Source organism: Lagopus leucura, unplaced genomic scaffold, assembly GCF_019238085.1.
Source record: "Lagopus leucura isolate 7727_CA_CO unplaced genomic scaffold, USGS_WTPT01 Super-Scaffold_100039, whole genome shotgun sequence".
Taxonomy (NCBI): domain Eukaryota; kingdom Metazoa; phylum Chordata; class Aves; order Galliformes; family Phasianidae; genus Lagopus; species Lagopus leucura.
In genome coordinates, this window is record NW_024962288.1 from 3176393 (window position 1) to 3198009 (window position 21617).

Genomic DNA, 21617 nt, shown 5'->3' on the forward strand with positions numbered 1-21617 from the left:
CTGCACATTACTGCTGCCTCACTCCAGAATGCCAAGGCAAGCCTACATTTCCATTCTTATTACCCAGTTATGGCACATTGTACTTGAGCAAATAAAAGTTTTTTTCATCCTCAGGGATCCATTCGCTAGCAATTAACTATCACATAAGGGGGAGCTAACTAGAAACACAGAGACAGACACATATATTTCACAATTTCCTTCGTAGAAGCAAATCTAAAATTGAATTAATTGATGAGTGCTGAATGGAAACTGTACCAACTAGAAGGGAAACCAAGGTGAAAAGCAGCACGGTACCGAAGAGATTTGTGCTTGTCAGCCACACAGCTGATACTCTGCAGAATGGTGATAAATGAAGGCAGTAAAACAGCATGACATGTTGAGAACCTTCACTGGCATTGCCAGCCTGTTAAAGGACGCACAGTCCTCTGTGATGCATGCCTGTGATTTGGGTATCAAAGTCACTATCCCAAGTGGAGACCGAAGCCTTTACCATTCATCTTTGATAGATTTTTCTAATTTTGTTCTTTCAGAGGTGATGTATTAGAGAGCTTACCCATGTAAAAGTTGGATTCAGGAAAGCATTGGTAAATGTACTAAAAACACCCCTGTCTACCCAACTTCTTCAATGTGTATTAATGCTATAAGTCTCCTCAGGAGGCTGGAGTGGTAACCTGTAACATGTCTGTGATAAGCAAAAGCTACTGGGGGAGCCAGAGGGGATGCAGCTGAATGACTGCTTAGATTGGATCTGGCCTGCATGCTGTTAGCTGAACACATCTGCAGCATGAGGTCATAGGTCACAAACCACTTTCCAGAAGAATTTATGAGGGAAAAGAGGCCTTCAGTTTCCTATGAATGGATGTGTTGGGCATGATGTGTGTGACATTTGACTCTCAAAAAGGGGCGGACTATGTTTCCCATGCAGTCTTAATATCACACACTTAATATTACAAAATAACTATACGTTAAAAATAAAGTCTACGATACCCAAAAGGAGTAAGAAAGACAGGCACAAAGTTCCCTTTACGGTAAAACTTACATTTTGTTCAAGGTGAAAATCTCAACAATAACTGCTAAACTACGGCATGACCAAAAGGAGGCTACAAAGTAATCCAATTTAATACCTTTTGGTAGTTCTCATCTCATCTCTCCTCTAAAATCACTGTGAACTGACGACTGCAAGGATGTAGCAGCTACAGCTTAAAAGGACAACAGCCTCTACTCTGACATTAATGCAAGGAAAAAGATCATAAACAATCCACTTCATACATCATGTGCCAACATATGCCCTTTCCATCACTTGACACTCCTACAGGCTTTCCATTGCATCTGCAGAGAAAGTTGAGTGAAGGACAAGTAGTGGCATGTATAACTTCCCTCAAATTTCTGCAAGAAAGTGATAATCGGCAATTAAACTGGCATCTGATGGAGAAGGAAGGAGAAAGACAGGGAGGCTGGAGGTTGTCGTGTGTACAGATACAGACAATATTCTCTGCACTTACGCCGTTTGCCTTGCTAAGAGCCTGAAAGTATATGCTGTAGCTTTTCAGGGGAGAAAGAGGAGCATTCCAGTAGCCATTGTAGGTCTTGTTGTCGCCCACGGTGAAGGGCTGTGTGACGGGCAGGTTGATGGGCTTCAGCTCAGCTGCAAAGTAGTGAGGTGAGTCAAGGCTGGAGGCGTTCTTGTAGCTCACTGGGATGGAGAAGCATTCAATGATGTCTGCAGCTCTGCGAGCCTTCTGCAGCTTCTCCTCCTTGACAACAAGTTGATAGACACTGGGAGGAGAGGGGAGAGAGGAAGGTAAGACTAGAGTCCCAAGATCCTGAAACATAAAGAGTGTTTCCAACAGCGAAAGAACAAAGCAAAGTAACAAAAACACTGTTACATTAGGGTGAGATAGCAAAACAGCTCTTGGCACATCAGTGACTGGCTATGGCTGCTGTAAGCTGCTTTGAAGGTAAAGTGCTGGTTCATTTGCTCTATTCCTTTAGCAGGATTACACCTTTGGGAAAGTCAGAACAGAGCTCAGTCACACCACGCTTTGGGTAACGAAGTACCTACTGCAAGATCCAATCAGTAACAGATTTTTAATGTACTGAATATTCCCTCCATTCCAGTCATCAAGGTGAAACATGAAAACTTTGCTTGGCCAAGGGATGATTTTAGTAGAGGGGAGCATCCACAGAAAGCAATGCTATCGGCTCTGTTTTGGACAGTTTCAAGGTGCAGGAACCAGTTCAGATGACCAAAAAAGATTCCCGTAACTTTTAAGACTGCTCCTAGTTTTGGCCCTGCCTCACATCTCTTTTTGTGATACATCCTGGAATGAAAAAGTTCTTAGCCATGATTTCTGCTGGCAAGTCTCCTCCTACCTTGCATCACTTAAAGGCTGACTTACAGAGCAGCATATGTGGGTGGGTGGCTTCATCTCTCTCCCAATTCACTTTTGTTTCAGGAATCAACTCTCGATACTCTTTCGAGCTCCATGAAATCCTAATCCTTTTCGATTCATTTGCCTTGTATCCTTTGCCTTGTATGATATGTAATAGCAACCTTGTCATTTCTAGCTTGCTATTTCCAGGCTCAAGGAGGTTGCATTCAAATGCACACTGTGTTGTTTTTTTCTTTTCCAAAGACAGTTAACAAAGCCCTTTAGTTCAACGCTGCTACAGCCGTGGCAGTAGCCTGCTTTTTAGCGCCTGCTTAACACCACTTACCCCTTTGACAAAGAGAGATAGCGCTGCAGTCATTTCACTTTTTGTCAGGATATTCACAGCGCTGCCCTCACCTGCCTGTGTCAGGCTGCTCCTTTTGTTTACTTGGACAGGGGAGATCGATTAGAAGACCGGAGGCAGCCAGCAGCAGATCCGCGTCCCTGCTTTTGCAGGCTCATTTCTGCAGAAAGGCTGCTCTGGAAATTATCTCGCATAGCAATGGTTCATCAGCGCTTCTGCGGGGAGCAAAGTTCTGGCACCTTCCACAGGCAGGAGGCAAAGCAAAACCTAGTTCATGTTTCAGAATGCATTACTACTTCAGGGCTGCAGGTACTTGGCGTGCTCAGTGCTGAGAGAGAAGCAATCAGCACAGCAGGGCAGCTCCCACTGCCAGGCCCAAAGGCAAATCATCGTTACCAAATGACCGATGGATGAACTGCTTGCTATTAAGCTGTCCTTATGCAGGATGGTATTCACATTTGCTAATGGAGCAGGAGCACCCAGACATATGGACACAGCCTTCAATGACGTCCCCGCAGCACTTTGGAAGACTCTCCTCAATCCTACTGTTCATTGGAGGTTTTCATAGAATATTTTAAACTTCTCTAGTATTTCTTTGCTGATTTCTAAGACGATAAACACGTTTCCCAGCAACAAGGACTCACCATTGAGGATGTAGTGGTAGCTTTAAGCAAAAGTGTGTTTAACTTCAACCTCAAGCTCAGCTCAGCTGTAGAGTTGCAGTTTGCCTTCTGGGACACTGCTCACTAACAGACTATATGCAGAGTCTTATTCTGACCCTTCAGGTTGCCAATAATAATCCACATTGCTGACAAAAATAAAAGGAAGCTTTTGTTTGCTGACAGAAGTGCTCCAAATTGTGATGAACATTTCTATGGGCATTTGCCATATGCCTTCTAACCAAAAAATTGTTTGTTTCCTGCTGCATATAATCCTACACGCCTTTTTCTGCTGGTTTTAGAAAATGTTTCCTTTATATACACACACAAATCATTACACACACACACACACACACACACACACACACACACACACACATATATCTAATTCTCCTTTCAGTCCATAGGGGCCACAGGTTCCCTCTTCTTCTCTCCCATACTTGCTGTGTTGAAAGGACAACCTCATTCTCTTCATTATGCCACATGCAAGCAGGGAGTGCACAGACCTGTCTGGTTTAGAAGGGGAAGTTACCACGGACATTAATGGCCAGGTAATTAAACTGCTTCTGTAATCAGAGAACTTAGTTACCTTTGAAGACATGCTCAGTTTCTCCCTTGGCTGCTCTCACACCCACTGCATTACCATATGCACTCATGTTCATCAAGAGCAACACCTCTGATGCATATAGAACCTTGTAACAGATACTCTTTTGCTTGCAATCTTTTACATTACAGCTTTCTGCCTTGGCCACTAATGCATACTTCTTCCTACCCTGGGGATAGCTCTTCTGTTTTACAACCTGAAATTTTAACTTATTTTTTATGTTTATTCTTTTGGAATCTTTTCAGATGTCTCTGGAAGCACAATGGCTCCTTCACGAGCATTCAGCTGAAATTTAATAGATATCCCATTTGTGTGCAAGTTAAAACACCACTGATCTATTCAAATACTGTCACCTTTTCCTTTGAAACAAGTATTTGAGCCAGCATTGCTGTCATTATTCCCTTTGTCTAAAAAACTACTCCCTGGCGAAACACAGAATGAGTTATGGATGGCATTACTTTGAGTTCTTCCCTTTGTGCCCTGGCTCTCACCAACTGACACAGTGCTGGCACCTTTCTGCCGTACCTGCTCAACTCAGTGACCTTCATCATTCAGCCTCACTCTTTCCTTAGGCTCTCTGTTATTGCCTAGTGGTCAAGTGGCCGCTCTCACAGGTGTCGACCAAGTGGCCAAGAGAGCAGCCACTCTCAAGGATCATTCTGGACTGTAGATCATCACTCTGGGAAATTGTTTTCCTGCCAAATCATTACTCTGGATCTCATTTTTTGATTCGGATATTTTGATCTGGTCCCTCCAGAAATGCCAGATTTACACAGTTCACCCCTAACTAAAAAGAGGCTCACAATCTCATTTTCTTATTTCTTCTTCCTTGATGTTTTTTTTCTTTTCCAGGTTACTTTTCCTCTTAGAACCACAGAAATGTTTGAGTTAGAAGGGATCTTTAAAGGCAATGAAAAGAGACACCCATAGCTCCATCAATGCTCAGATCCCCAGTGCCCTGACCTCTCTGGGCAACCAGTGCCACTGCCTCACTGCCTTTAGTGTAAAAAACTTCTTCCTTATATCCAACCTGCATCTCTCCTCTTTTAGCTTGAAACTATTTCTCCTTGTCCTACCCCAGCAGACCCCGAAAACAGTCTTTCCCTTTCCTTCGTATAGTTCCCCTTCAAACATTGAAAGGCCATTGAAAGGTCTCCCTGAAAGAGTTTTGAATGTCTTATTTTTACTTAGGAGCAGAATTTTCCTTAACTGCCTTCAGGACATTCTCAGGAATCAGCTTCTCTGCTCTAAATAACAAGGTGCTATGAAGCACATCAAGAGCTTCCACCTCCACTTCCATCAGCATCACAGCTCCCTCCTGCTTGCCCTTCCACTGGCAGTGGAAAGCCAGTGATCCTGCAACCAAATGAAATCCATGTGGGAATTCTGGATAGCAAGCATGCAATTACTTACCACAATTATGGCCATGTTGTCTGCATTACTACAGAAATTCTCAAAAGAGTAAAAGTAATTCCAGTTTTCACAAGAAGTGATAACATTCCACGATGCATTGTGACCCCAAAGATTGCAGTCAGGCACTCGCTCAAAATAAACTCTGTGAGCATGACCTGCCCTTTTGGCCTGCAGAGGCATCCAGCTGCAGCCACACTTCTGTTGGGATGTGGAGCAGAGTCAACCATTTTGCAGCTTGTTAAGACCAACAGTTTTGCAATACACAGCATTGAGATTATAAGCAGGGAAAAAAAGGAGTGCTTTCCCAAAAAGAAGAGCTAAATGCAAGGAAGAAAAGAGGCGATGGAAATACAGAGGAGGTATCCAAGCTATTCTATTAGCTCTTATTCTGGCTACTAGGTAGGCAGTAAAGCAGATCTCCTGGGGCTCTCCTCCTCTCACGCTTCAAAGCTATCGCTTCCAGCCAGTATCAGCCAACACTGCTTTCATAGCAGGAATCAATACATTGCTTGAAAATGCCCAGCTGGATAAAAGGAAGTTTCAGTGTCATACATTGAAATTATATTAAAAGAGACAACAAAAGCAGAACATTGAAACTTCCATTTCCATATAACAACCCCAGTGCCGATAAACTGGAAGACGACACAGTAAAAGTAACTACTTCCTTTCAATGTTTAATATCCAGCCACATTTGCAAACACTGCAATCAAATCCGCACATCTGCATGTAGCAGGGGAATAGAAGCAGGGGTCTTGCCTTCCTTGTGCTACTCCAAACCGCCTCACTGCAAACCAGCAACTGCTTTATCCCCATGAATGGCAATGGAGGACTGGTTTCCACACATCCATAGCTCTGCTCTCAAGAAAGAGCTCTTCAGGGATTCTCAATCTGGTACTGATCAGATGCCTGACTTCCTTGAAGGCTGGGAAACTCCCTGCCCTATGGCGCAGCTGTGTACTCTTATTAGAAAAGGAGGCCAAACCTGGCTTCCCTGAGAAATCTCACAGGTTTTATATAGATAAAACCATATTACTTTAATAGAAGCATTTTAAAGTTTTTGACAGCTCCATTCTAAATCACTGATAAAAGCAGCAGCCATAATGGCCGCCACAGCACAAATGTTGTCTGCAGAAGAAGAAAATGTGCTCTTATCATCATCTACAAGGTAATCTCTTCAATTATGAGTTCTCTATTCAGTGTGGAAGCACAAGTGTGATAATCAACGTTCCAAATCACAGCCCTGTCTCTGAGCTACTGAGACATCTCTGAGCTCTGGCAGACTTCTCTTTCCCTGCTCTTGATTTCTTTTTATGCTGCTCGAGGATGGGCTGAGGAAGTAATTGTCCAGAATCTAGCTGTGTGTTTAGTCCAGACTCCAGTTTTGGATGCATGATGTCTATGAATGTGGGAGGAAATGTCAGAGCTTTCCATAAAGTATTCCACATCTGGTCTGTGCACTTTGGTGTGCTGACACGGCACTTCCCAACCAGGAGCAGCTCCACTATATCCCTGATGATGACAGAGTATGCCGTTGATACACTTTCTTCTTAACCCTACAGTGATCTCCTCACTTGACTTATTAAAGCTTAAAAGAAACAACGCTTCAGCATTCAGTTCAGTATCCCCTTTGGACCATTTTAGTACTACATTTTCTTAAACGTACCACATTAAGATCTAATATTTTTTCATTTGATTTTAATATTTAACACACAAATATATTATCAGCTGTGCACTATTTCCAATAATATTTTCACCGTGGGAATAAAACCCAGTGGCAATTAGTACAGCCTGATGTTGCAGTGCATTTTTACCAGATTATTTTCAGCAAGTTTTGTAACTCACCCCACAGAGAACAGGAACCTCTCATTTCTGGTTCAAAGGAGTACAATATTTTCAGGCAAACCGTCTGACAGGCAGCAGGAATTAAGATACCACAAAAGGGTCTTTGTGGTTTCCTTCCTAATAGTTGTCTTAATTCAAGGATGAAAGACAAGAAGGGCAAACAATGTATGAAGATGCAAGGCTTTTCCATCCTGACACTGCCATCTCAGACTGAGGGCATGCAGCAGCCAACATGAGCTATGCATTGAATTTCCCCTGTTGCATCTCTTCTGTAGAATCAGCAGATGCAGCACTTCTGAAAAGGTTATCCAAACACATGCAAATCAAACCCAAATACTGTCTGACCGATCTGTGAGAGTTAATGCTGCACAGAGACAACCAAAAGGCATCAAGTGCACACAGCCAGGGGCAAAGGTGTGACACTTTGAAGGGCTAACAACCAATTCTTCTTTCCTCTTAACCACACTGACAAAGTTTTAAAAACGTGTTCTCTTAAGACCGGGAATCTCCTCAGAAAGCTGATTCACAGCCTCAGCAGGCAGAGGGTATGAATGCCCCAGGCATGGCACAACACAGAAATCAGACTACGCATACTTACACCAGCACCTTCCACCATCATTTTTCACTTGTGATTCCATTAAACTGGCTTAAAACAATTTAAACACATTTGTAAATATACCTCCATGTGAACAGGAAAACTCGGGGCCTTTATTCTGCCTGCACGGAGCCCTCTCCTGCCATAATGCAGTGGGACGGCTTAGATGTGGTGCATGATAGTCAAACTTCAGCATTCAGAGAATCATAGAATGGTCTGGGTTGGAACGGACCTTTAAGATCATCTAGTTCCAACCCCCTGCTATAGGCAAGGATACCTCCCTCTAGACCAGATTCAGATTAGCTACTGTGTCTGCAGATGCTTACTTTCTGGCCAAGTTGCTTTTGGTGACGCAAACTGAGCCAGAAGAATGGCATCAACATCTTTAGTTTTGATTTCCCAAAGGTGTCTTATAGAAACCCCGAATTCTGCCACACATGCAATAAGAAACAAAATGGTACCACTCACAACAAGTCAATTGCATGGCAGCCCCAGACAGAAGACAAAGATTCTGAGCAAACTGTGTGTTCTGTGAGCCAGAAACACTTCACTATCCAGGCACACGTTTTCTCCTAAAGGGAAATCTGATGAAATACAATCACAGAATCATCACAGAATGGCCTGGGTTGAAAAGGGCCACAATGATCATCCAGTTTCAACCCCCGCAGGGTTGCCAACCAGAAGACCAGGCTGCCCAGAGCCACATCCAGCCTGGCCTTGAATGCCTCCAGGGATGGGGCATCCACAGCCTCCTTGGGCAACCTGTTCCAGTGTCTCACCACCCTCTGGGAGAAAAATGACAGAAGCTAGAAGTACCATATAGAAACCCATCAGGTCTCCATAGAGCTCACTCAAAAATTTAAATAACAACAAAAAAGTGGGATTAAATACTAAATAGTAATTACAGTGTGAACTTGCACAGAAGGATTTTGTAATAAATTCAACCAAAACCCACTTACTCTCAAAAAGATTTATAAGAACACAAGTGATTTGCTAATAAAATGTACAGGAATAAAATGTATAACAGTCAGAGAGCAGTGACACTGTGGAAGCTCCATCCCGAGCCATGCTCTGGGCAACCTGTGCCAGTGGAAGGCAATCCTGCCCATGGGAGGGGGCTGCAACGGGACGTGTTTGGAGGTCTCATTCAACCCAAGCCATTCTGTGATCCTACAAAGCCAAACATGGAGGCTCATTGTTCTGAGCGTACAACGCACCTACAGCCCTGTGTTACTTTGGTGCAATGCTGAACATTCCCTCAGTAGTTTCTCCTTGTGACTATAATAAAATGCTCAGGTGCCAATACATTCCTGAGAATTGAGTCATCTACTTCATACACTCCAAAATTTCACCCTTAACATCTCCTGTGCACTTTTAATCAGAAGCTCTGAACCTAATCTACGAACGATAATGAACTGGGTTTCACAGCCACCTAAGATGTACGTACAGGGACCCAATACACCGTTCTGCAATTTTCTCTCTATTTGGGGTCTGATTCTAAAGCCGTTACAATCAATTAAAGATTGCTACTATCTCCATACAGCTCCATGTAGGACGCAATATGCTGAAGTTAAGGTCAGCTTTCAATAAACATTTTTATGGAAAAGAATATGAAATAAAGATTTTCTGCAATGTCATCTTCTGCAATATGCTTGGCTATTTCAAAGATTCCAAAACTAGCCCATTATGAATATTGGGCTGCAATTCCATCAATACAATCGTTAAAAGAAATCAGCTTCTTCACATCTGCAAGAAAGCATTCACACAAATAATGCTTACGAAAGTGATGCTACTTGAGGAAATAGTTTCTCATATTGCAAAGCTATTACACCAGATCTTTCATTTTGAAGTTATTTTTGTGTGCTCTTTAAACACTCATTTAAATTAAACAACTCTTCGGCTACATTTGCTCTAGTTGAAAATATCAAAATTCAGCCAAATTTGTTAAAAAAAAAAAAAAAAAAGAAGATTTTAACTACTGCTGTTGCTATGAAAAAATCCTGCTGAGATAGAGCCAGCAATAATGCAATCCATTTCATCAAGAAAGCCGATAACAGTCTCTCCACATTTTATTCCATTCTGACACTCACCCCCTACCACAGCCTTTCTACCTTGAAATTCATGAAACAAAATGTAGCGATTTCACACTTGGCTAACACTATTTGGAGCCACTGTTTTCATATGGGCTCATATGGGTTTCATATTATTTATCACTAGAATGTCAAGCTTTGTTAAATTTCTACAGCGAGTGGAGTGGGCACTAGAAAAAGGTAAGAAAATGTAAAGACTGATCCTATCCCTGTTGGACTAAATTTCCAACTATAGTTCATCTTTCCCTGTAGCTGGACTAATGGACTAAACTAATAGCCCCAGCAGTGCCAGTAAACTCCAAACAGAAATGTGTTACATGTACAAAACATACTCAGTTGTCACAAGGGCAACTGTACTGAGAGTCAGTGTCTAACGACCAAAGGAAGGACTGTGCTTAAAAGCCCAAAAGCTCTTGGCCTTTGGCCCATACTTAAAAAAGATTGCTTTCTTTCCATGCTCGGACCACCAGAACACTGCATCTATTTACCTGTACTAGGGCTGCTCCGAAAGTAATGCCTCCTACTTTATGACATTGGCCCACAACATCAGAGGCAGATGTTGGTGTGATGGCAGAGGTAGAGGATGAACCTTCCCATTAATAGCCTGTTCCATTTTGTTGCCATGTGACACACGGCAGCAGAGGGGCAGTTTGACACTATAACATCTGACACTGAATTCTGTATGAAGCAAAGGGGTGGAATTGAATTCCTCCATACAGAAAAAAAGTCACCCACTGACATTCACGGATGCTTGCTGAACAGTGATGGAGATCAAGCAGTGGATGTGAGCACAGTGAGCGGTGCATTTCAGCAGTGGTGACAGCGACAGTGCATTACCTCTGCTGGTGCAGATGGTTACAAGCACGGCATGCAGGATCTTGCTCACTGGCAAAAAGGCACAGCTAATAGGGGTGACTATGCTGAAAAGTAGTGGTTTGTAGCTGAGAATGTGCTCCATTAAATAGTGCCATTGTGCTCTTTGTATCGGTTGCAGTTTCCATGGAAATAAATAGGAGGCATTACCTTTAGATTGACCCATGTATATTTACACGTGTATATATATATATATATATATATATGTATATATATACATACATGCATCATTTCTTTAAATGCCTAAAGTTCCTCCTGTTTAATCTTATTGGGAAAAAACACACGGTAAAAATAATATAGAACTAGAAGGCATTTCAAAGCTCTGTGTTCCATTATCTCAGCCATCTCCATAAGGCTGACCTGGCTTGCAACACAGATTAGACATAATAGCTGCTGCTCCCCCATGGAATAGGCCCAGTCCCTATCTCTCCAGCTCAATGTTATTTTGTGCTGGCAGATTAAAGATAATGAGTGCAGACAGATAGGGCTTTCGCTGCAACAGGAGCTAATGTTTGTGGCTTTGGAGGTGTTTTCTCCCTCCTGAACCACCTGCCATCTGTTTAATCTAGAGGAAAAAAAAAGCCACCACAACCCTTTTGTGCTGATGTCGCTTAGCATTAAACAGGCATCGCTGACTGAGGTCTCAGTGATCACTGGTTTGTCTTGAGACCAGAAGAAAGTAAGTTTCAAGGACAAGAAGAGCCAAAGCAGTTGTTTAGCTACCTACAGGACTAGGAGAGAGTGTGGCAGGCCCTTCCCTGCGTCCTCTGCCATGCCCTCCATAAAGCAGAGCCTCGCACAAGGCTGGGTGTATCTGCATCTGTTCTCAATGAGTTTGGGTATTTCCAATGGCTCCCCTGAAATTAAGAGTTTCCATACAGAAACAAACTAGTTTTTTCTCCATTTTACAGGCCAATAGCTACTGGACTACACAGGGAAAACCCATACATATGAATGTAAAATCTTTTCTTAACAACAGAACAATAGAATTGATTTATTTATGTAACTAAAAGGCTAATGAAAGCAAGACAAACAGGGGAACTTGCTCTAACGTCAGCAGAAGAGTCATTATTAAATAAGGCCGCTGTGCTCACATCACAGTCTACTCACTGTTATTTTATCCACGGACAACAGAAAACATGAGCTCTCTTGGGAGATGGTAACACAGATTTCCACCTTCCAAAAGCTACTGGCCAGATTCTTTCTGCCTGTTCTGGGCATACCGCGCTTTTCAGGAGGTGCAAAACGCTGATGCTTCTGACAGCAGGAAGAAGTGGCACCTTCAGCTCTGGAATACAAGTAAGCTGTGGGTGGGAAAACAGGAAAATGGAAATCCCAAGGATAAGAGCTGGCAGCTGGTCTGTCATCACTTGTAAACACCTTCAGAGATCCCCAACAGAGTGGGAATGGGGCAGATTTAGCCAACAGGAGGCTGTACCTGATAAAGACATACTTCACCATTCACTCCCTTCAAAGCTATGCATCTTTTTGATGTGAGATAAAACTGAAACACAGGGTGAATCCTCTGGGAGGAATAAAAAAAACCCCTCAACCTGCATCAACATCAGTTCCTGCAATTAGTTTTGAATCAGGCAAGGTGGATACTGAGGAAAGTCAGCATCTTCTGTTCTACTGTTTCACCTTTCCAGTGAAATACTGCTCTCCACCTCTCTCCTCACCTTCCCCTTTTGCACCATGACTACTTTTAATTAAACCAGTCCAATTTCCCCTTCCTTCTGCACCGTAAGCAAGTCTCTCACCATCTCCTAGCTCTGCCTTTTGCTTTGGAAAAGCGCTGTGCTAGGAGAACTGAAATTATAGGGAGGCAGAACAGCACCATGGCTGGAGAGGTTTACTCTTCTGAATTGTCTGGCTGCATTTATGATAATCCCTTCATTCCATCTGCAGCCCACGCGCTGGTGCAGCAGCCCCCTTTTCTAGTTCAAGAAATTATGCATTCATTATGGAGGAAATTAACACCTCAAAGCAAACTATAATTAGGAATTCTTCAATTCGGTTTATGCTTTTTCAATTAGGCCCTCTATAATTTTAATCACGGGAGCATTAACATGTTTCCGGAATTTATATACCTGTAGTATAATTAAATCCTGAAATGCCTTAGTCTGCAACAGCAAAGCAGAGCTTACTCATCTTCCCTTTTATTGCAGTTTTGTGTTATTGTAGACACATTGAGGGGCACCTGCTAGCACAAACACTGCCTGCCACATGTAGGAAGGCATCCATTTACCCTCTGAATATCTCAGCCCTGCTGCTGCTGGAGGAATGCTGGCTGGATAGGGCTCATACACTGCTTCCGAGGGGTGATGTTTGCCAGGGACTATTGCCCAGATTCATCCCATCTGATTGTAAGTACCAAAAGGAGCTGCTTCAATTAAGCAAACCTTCCTCCGTGGCCCATGAAGGGAACCAAGCTGCTGCCTGTGGGCAAGCTCCCACCTGGGGCGGCTCATCCCACCTCAAGGTGTGATCCAGGGGCTGCTGCATGCAAAAGGAGGCTTGGTGGTACATCGCAACAAACGCAATTTCCACTTTTTAAAATATTTTATGCAGTTTGCAATTATCCTTTTATTCTGGGATAACACAGAAGGGGAATACTGACTCCGGGTGCTCCGATGCAAATTAAGAAACATCTTGGGAAAAAGAAGCTCTCACACTGGAAATGGGGGCATTTCCCCCCGTTCCCTCTTTGTCTTACCAGCTGACAGCTTGATGTGAGAAAACGGCCATCAATTTGTGATTCTCGGCTTAAAGTTCAGACTTCATTAACCTTTTGATTGCTGGAATTTAACCTGACAGTTCATGTGGACAGCATGAAAGATTTATGCAAAAACATTCACTCCCTGACTCTCAATATCCTCAGGCCTTCAGAAAGCTCACTGAAAAACGTTAGTAAAAGCTTCACTGTGCAGCTAATAAAACGCTACTTGACACAAAAGAATTGTCTCTATGTGTAATTTGATTGTTAAAATATTATAATTAAAATATATGCAAATTTGATGGCTTTCTTCTCCCATTCCCAGCTGCTGCCAGACTCTCCACAGAACGGCTTAGCAAGACACAGCAGGTCTTGCAGGCTCACAGAGCAGGCATGTTTCTGATGGCTGATAAATGGGTAACGGCAGCTTGGTGACATTTTAAGGGACAGTCCTCTCAGATGTTGCAGTAAGAGAACTTATTTCCAGTACCAGATGAGACAACTGACCCAAAATGCCACTTATCCTCACTTTTTAGGGCCAGGATCTGACTCTTCAGGGGAACTAAAACACCTTGAAACATCTATTCAACTGATTACGTCACGCTATATAAAAATCAAAATATTCCTTCCTGATACTTACAGCTGTCACCTTGTTTCCTGACTCAACCCTGCATCTCCACTGCACTTGATACAGCAGGCGCAGCGTTTGTAAGATCCAGAACAACTCAAAGTGTCACTGAAGTCATTCTGCATGTCCTATGACCACCATGCAATGACCCAGCAGATCCGGACGCGTATGCTCAGCTGTGCTGTGCCCTGCTCAGTTCACCAGGGGTAGAACACACTGCTGAGGTCAACCTGCAAATATTTAAGGCAAAACTCTGCTCCTTTTAGGTATAATAACCATCACAGCAGTCTGTACAGCTGCCATTCTTCCCAACCTTTCATGCAAATTCTCATTCTCTTGGGCGCAATCACACACCACTGAAGAAAGAGCAGCTCTAGTTTACCTTTGAGAGAAGAGGAACTCTGCTCATTTACCTTCAAACTCTTGCCTAGATGAAAGACAGAACGCCATGCAGGAGAAACCCAGCTTGAATGATTTCAGAACAATATCCCTGAGGTATATTACAGGAGATGTTAATTAATACAGATAATTAGGCTTGTACTATCAGAAGCCTAGATTGATAATCTCATTCCTCATTAGATACTACAAAATTAAAAGATCTAATGTGATGACTGTTTGCCCTGTGTTCAATCAACTGCGTCATGTGATGCATACACTGGAATAAGAGTTTAGTAAAAGCAGGCTGGGATTTTTATTTTCCAGGTATTTACAACACGCCTATCAACGCAACTGAACTCTCAGGATTACCAAGGGCATAATAATTTGTCCGGCTCCCCACAGCTTTAAACATCAGAACCTTTTTTATTGCTTTGCTGATCCCCGACTCCAGTCTTTATTTTCAAGCACAAGGTATTCTGCGCAGGAGTTTTAAGAAATCGCCACCCATTCCTGGCATTAATGAATTTATTATAAGCATAAATGCCTGAGGCAAACTCATGTGGTAACACTCAAAAGTAGCAAAACAACAAGCTGAACAGCATCAACACAGACACTGAGATGTAAACACCAAAGCCCCTATCTGCAAAACAAACAAAAACCCAACAGATTCTGCAAATTTATACCTCCTCTTTTGTAGATCTCATTCCTCCTCCACCACACAATCAAGGTTATTCAGTTTGCAAATGATTCCTTTGTAGGGATGTGAAGAACTAGTGTGCTTCCAAAAATACTACTACTACTACTACTACTACTACTACTACTAATAATCAAGATGCCAGCCAGAGGGATTTAGTTAAATTCTATACAAATAGATGGTAGCTGAAATGACAAGAAAAGAAAGAATGACATGAAGATGAACATTATAGCCTATGAATTCAGACACTCAGCATTTCTACTTTGTTGCACTGAAGTGGAAGGCAAGTGTTAAGCAGTGAAAGTGTCAACACAGCAACACAAGATGGAAGCAATGCCACTCCCCAACATTACAGGGTATTTTCGTTTGTTACTACGTGTAGGAAGACATGGACATGCAGAAACATCATAGAGGATTGCTTGCTTGGAGAACAGCTTGAGCAGAAAAGCAGGAAAAAAACACTGTTCTTAGGTGTTCTGTTGAATAACAACACAACTGTTTTCTTTTGATTCATTTGGCAACACGCAGATCAAAAATATTTCCGTTATTTCATGCTTGGGAGACCAAAAATCAGATAACACTCATGAGTAACATGGGGCTTTGTTCATACAAATTAATTTCTCCTACTGGCTGGCTGGTGATATGAAAATACTTGTTTCACCTTTTGCTCAGTGCTTCTAAATATATTCAAAAGACTTCCAGTCCCCTTCTCCCATTTAGATTTCCTTATTTCCTTTAAGATATGCATCAATATGATAACCCATCCATCCTCAGCAAAGTGATTAAGTATATCCAACCACCACACAAACAAATCTAACCTCAATAATTTATCCACCATTACTCACACCTCCTCCTTACACACACCTGTGTATGGATGCACAGGGTCATGTGTAAAGTTCGAAAACTTACATTCTAAAAACACTTTTCCTTAGCCCAGCACATGTTCAGGTGCCTAAAGACCATCAGATACCTGATGCATGTGCCTGCCTGCTGTGCAAAAGAACATCACAGATTGGATACTGATACACTTTGCAGAACTGCAGCAAGGCCATACAGAAAAATTAAATTCTCTTTTTTTTTTTTTTTTTTTTTTAAGCAAAGAAATCTGCCACCACCTCAAACTCTGAAAGTGTAATTGCAGACTCTGCTCTAAATGGCCCAGCAGCTCCAAGAGATGGAATGGCATGCCAAACAACACTATCACCCTTAAGGTGAGCATTATTTCAACTTTGAAATCCCTAAAACTAACACATGCTCTGAAAATGTGATGTTCTCTGTAATAGTAGTACAGGTGGATACAACCAACAGTTTCTTAATAAACCAGATGGACTTCCAAATACTCAGCACACAGCAAACAGCCCAGCGGACTTGTCATGGAGATAAAATCCCTCACAGCAGTATTTTCAGGCAGTGAATAAGGTATAAATTCTCAAATAGAGGTCTAAAGATGTCATATGTGAATAATCTATGAAGGACCGACTCAGCCCTCCTGACAATAACGGATTCACAGGCAAAATTATCTTCAAAATCACACTGGGATTTTTTTTCAGGAAGGAGTTGAGGAATAAAGATTGGGAACACTTGCATTCTTCTTTCCTCCTTCTGAATCTATTACAGACGAATGTCAGTCTTCAGCAATCAATCACAACACCATTCACGGGCTTTGAATTGATATAAGAAGCACCAAAAGTTATTTTTAAAGGGCAACGTGGTGTCAAACTCTGCAGGTTTCACCACAAGGAAATAATGAAATGCCCAGGCCACAAGGGAGGATATTTATGCCTTGCTGATGCTCCACCTTTCTTCTGGCAATAAGACAAAGCCTACCAAAGTATACCCAAGTTTATATTATTTGTATTAGTTCATATGAAAGTGTCTTGGTTCTTATCTGTAGTTTGTTAACTATGTCAAGTTCACAACCATTAGTTTTATAAACAACCACATTTAAGTTATTGATCGTGAGCACAAGGAAACATCAGAAACGTCTCACTGTTGAAAGTGACTTTGGATTTAGTGCTCCCGTATTTCACATGAGAGGAACAACAGTGAATCTTTTCTGAAATATTCTACAATGTTACTCTAAAAATGATCTTGCAAATCGTACTCCATCTGTATGCTGCTCAGACTAGAGCAGAATGAAATAACACAACGCAGTCACATAACTATCTTTTGGGAGATACTGTTTACAATCACATCCTCACACATACTCCAATTCATCTCCATAGCATCTAAGAGAAAATATGAAGAATAATTGCTATGTACTGAAGGTGTTCTTTTGTTGTTGTTGCTTCTTTACTTGCACATTTTGGAAGGATTATATTGAAAACTTGGGGCACCACAGAGCAGAAACTGGCTGCCTGGAGTACTGTCAAGAGATGAGAGGTCTACCTATTCCTGCACAGTGACAGATCAGAGGCTTTATGAGATACTGTGAGCAGTATCTATTTCAGACCATTTTCAAGAGCCCTTTCTGAAACACCCCAGGTAGGCTGAGTGGTCAGGTGGAAAAGGGAATGGATCGAGGAAAGCATGGCCATGCCTACAAGAGAGGCCAGGAGAGCAGACAGCCTACAGACATCCTTTTGGCATGCTGGGCATCTTTCCCATCATGTGGAATCCCTCCACCCACCTCGCACAGCCTCAACACTCAGCACCAGTGTTGCCTGAATCTGAATCTGTATCTTCACTAATGCCTTGGTAAGCGAATGGGAAATGGCATCAGACTAAGAGGGGATGGAAGCACTCAAGGTTTGCATCAAGATTTAAAAGCATTTTAAAAGTCAATCTGATGACAACAAGTAGAGACAAATACAAGATATTATACTTGTGAAGGAAAAATAAACTTAAAGCATAAAACAAATAACCAGACAAGAAAAAGAGAGTATATTAACTCTCAGCATGAATATGAGAGAAAAATCTACGAAAAAGCAAAGAAACACCTCAGCCTTGTGTGTTAAGTGTCACCAACAGTTCATAGCACATTATTATTCTAATTGGCTGGATGGTGTTGAAGCCTCTGAGGGAGTGCTACCTACTTTTGGATATTGTAAGCATGCAGAACAGGCTGAAAGAAAAGGGAATTGGTTGGGCAAATCTGATTCAAGGTCAAATTTGTTGGATTTCATGAGGTTAGACTAAGAGCAGGCTATATTTATACAGCAAAAGGAATTCATCCATTGTTCAGCTATCATAGCTAATAAAAAGCTAAATATCTCCCCTGAGATATTTTAGGGGAGGATTCCTCCCCTGTCACACACATACACCTCTGCTCTGGTTTTCTGTGTCAATGGACAGGGCTCTGTAAAGGAAGTCACCTCATCATTTGGATGTGGCATAAATATTACACTGCAAACGTGCACCATAGGCCACAATGCAATTAAAGAAACTAGACTGAAAAATTAGGAAAACTTTATAGATTTTTTTTCTTATAATAGATGCATTTGCTGAAAAAGACACTATTCTCTGAACGAGGTTAAAGTATAGCAAATTGGCTTCAAGAAAAATCACAAGACTTTCAATAAAAAGACGAAATAGCAACACTCTTAAGACAGCAGGTGGTAAAACGAGATACAGGAACGTTCCCCCATATAAAGAAATAAAACAAAACAGAGCTCTGTGATTTTACTGCCATTTTCCAGCACAACAATATCCCTAAAGGACTCAGAAAATAGGCTTCTAAATTTGTTCATATGGAGTACCAGAGATTAAAAGGGAAATGTTGAAGCCTGCTTCTCAGAACAACTAGAACGGGGGTGGTGCTCAGCAAAAATAGATAGTTTGCTTTAAACTAATAGTGCAACTTGGGAAAAAGCTGTGACATAGATGGAACACTAATTGAGATAGGATAGTTCATTAAATTAAACAAGTTTACACGTGAGTAATCTGCTCCTGAACACTTAGTGAGACGCCTTCAAAAAGCACTAGGAACTCATCCGTGGGATGTACAAAGCCCATTCACTTCTGAGAGAAGCAATTATTTGTTTTTAAAATACCACTCAGAGGGAAAAAAGAAGTGTCTTGTGAAAACTCAAGGGAAATCCTAAAGAGCCTACAGGAAGGTAACGGCTGCTGGGTATTTTACAGAGCAGCCCAGATCCTCCTAGGTAAACTACAGCTAATTTTATCATAAGCAGTTTAATTCACATGCTCAGCTGAAGAGAACAGAGGATGGAGGAGTGCCTGGCATTCCTGCCAGCTTCAGGTAAGGCAGTGCTGTCTCTGAGAGGCAGTTTGTTCTCTTGTGCTGATACCTTTCAACACGTGCATGTTTACCAAAGCAAAAGACAGCAGTGGAGTACAGGCCTCTAAGTCATGTTTCAGCAGCCAGAGAGAGATCTGCAGCTAGGTGCCCCATTTCAGCCCTGGAGAGCCGGTAAGAATGGGATCCAGCCCAGGATTAGTCACAAAATTAGTCACAGATGTTTTCTACAAAGCCATCATCCTGTTCCACAAGTTCCACCTGTATAGCTTCCTGCCCCTAAGTCCTCCATTCTGGAAATGGAAACTGCCCACCTACAGCTGGTGGCATCCCACTAAACCAGAGGGACTCCGTCAGCCTCCATCACCTCCTGTCTCTGCAACAAGCTGGGAGCAGCAGCTGGCTTTTAACACTGAGATGTGAGGAGCCTGGCTGGATCCAGGTTTGGAACAAATGATCTGCCAGCATTAGTTCAGGCATTCCTACCATATAGTTACAACAAAGGCTTGTCCCTCATAGAAACAAGGGCAGGAGATGGAGGCCTTCAGCCTTGTTCACGCTTGCTGAGCTCACATCACAGCACATAGCCTTATAAACTGAAACTCCAGTATTGCTGAGGCTCCTGAGGCGATGCTGAAAGGGCAGTAACCCCATGCAATGCCATCAGCAACCATTCCTGGAGGTGAGCAGCGGGATGCATTTATAAGAGGAAACGTGAAAGGCAGAATCAACAGCCAAGTTGGCCACGTAGCCAGCGTTCACTTTCAACAGCTCCGTTATCGGCTGAGAATAAAAGATGAGTGAAACCTGGGGAAGAAGGAGAGGAAAATGCTGCAAATAAAAGAAAAAAAAAAAAGGAAGAGGAACCACCCACCTGACAGGGGCTCCCCGGGACTGAGCAGGCTTCAGCATGACAGTGATGGTGGTGTCTGTCTCATTCAAGGGTGAGTCCGTGTCGTACTCCGGCATCGATGGTGCTGTAGCAGAACAAAGAGCAACACGTTACTGAGACACCAGTTGCTGCCTCTGGTAGTGATGGCAACGTGCTAGTAACATTTCTTGGAGACCGCTTAACATTTCTCGACTGAAACATCAAAATACTTTCTCAATGTTATGATTAAAATTGTCATAACTGCTTAAAAAATTTGTACACTCATTTCCTATTAAAATTAAACAGGACACCCAAATCTTCAAGCTGGCTTTGAAAATCCTGCCTTGAATTTTTAAGACTTAGCAGTCCTTTGGGATGGGATTATTTCTTCAAAATTAAAAGCAGACAAAGAACTGCATGGACATTGAAAGATGCCATCTGAGACCTGTGAATCAGTGGCAGGGCTGAAAGCTGCACCCAGGAACCCAGCTCTTGTTCACTATTTGTGCCAATGGATCAGAGTTCTCACATCTTAGAGAATTTTTAATGCACATGTGTGAGCTCTGTCTCCTGGATTAGCTGGAAGGTACAATATGAAGTGGGAAGGCATCAAAAGAGAAGAGCGTGGAATTATTTGAGCACTCAAATGGGTATTTAAGCCCAGTGCTTTAGTGGTGCGTCCACCAGCGTGTGTTGAGGGCAGTGACCAACCACAGTATCCATCACTCCAGCAGTGGTGTTCCCCATGGCAATATGGAAAACCGCTGACCACTCACATGTAGCCACAGACCTCTTCCTACTTCTGCCTTATTTCCTTCTGCTAGGGTCATTTCATCAAGGTGGGACGGGTTTCCCCAGGAAACACAGCCTACTCATTATGTTAAGTCTTCCTTCCCCTCTAGCAGACATCCCTTAGGGACAAAAAAAAGCCCAGAAGAATCTGAGCAGCATTGTATTTATTCCAAAGAGGTAAGCTTTGTTGAAATTTCCCTAACTATAAAGCAAATAGAAGAATTTACATGAAGAACATAGTCCCACTCAGTTAATCTACAACTCTCAAGGGCAAGCTGCATTGTGGGGGTCCCACATTTAATCCTCTCACAGCGATTTCCACAGTAATCCTGTTTACAATCAGGATTTTTATCTAAATGCCTGAAAAGTGTTAAGCATGGTGTTTCCTATTATCAGCTCAGCAACTGACTTCCCTATCCATAAGCTGGCAGCGAGTTCAGAACGAATGGCAGTTCCTTAGCAGGGATTCCTCTGCAGAAGGTGCTGTGCACTGAGGAAAGCAGTATGAGTCACTTAAAGATGCAGGGC

The 21617-nt window shown here is 42.4% G+C and overlaps 1 protein-coding gene across 1 annotated transcript in view; it reads right to left on the reverse strand.

The window, feature by feature from the left end:
* PTPRT (protein tyrosine phosphatase receptor type T) overlaps positions 1–21617 on the reverse strand; it is a 308933-nt gene that overhangs the window by 82209 nt on the left and 205107 nt on the right. Inside the window, exons 10-11 of the mRNA XM_042883615.1 lie at positions 20301–20403; positions 1503–1776 (exon numbers count right to left, since the gene is read on the reverse strand). Of these exons, the coding sequence (XP_042739549.1) occupies positions 1503–1776; positions 20301–20403 (377 nt within the window). The remainder of the gene's footprint in view (positions 1–1502; positions 1777–20300; positions 20404–21617) is intronic.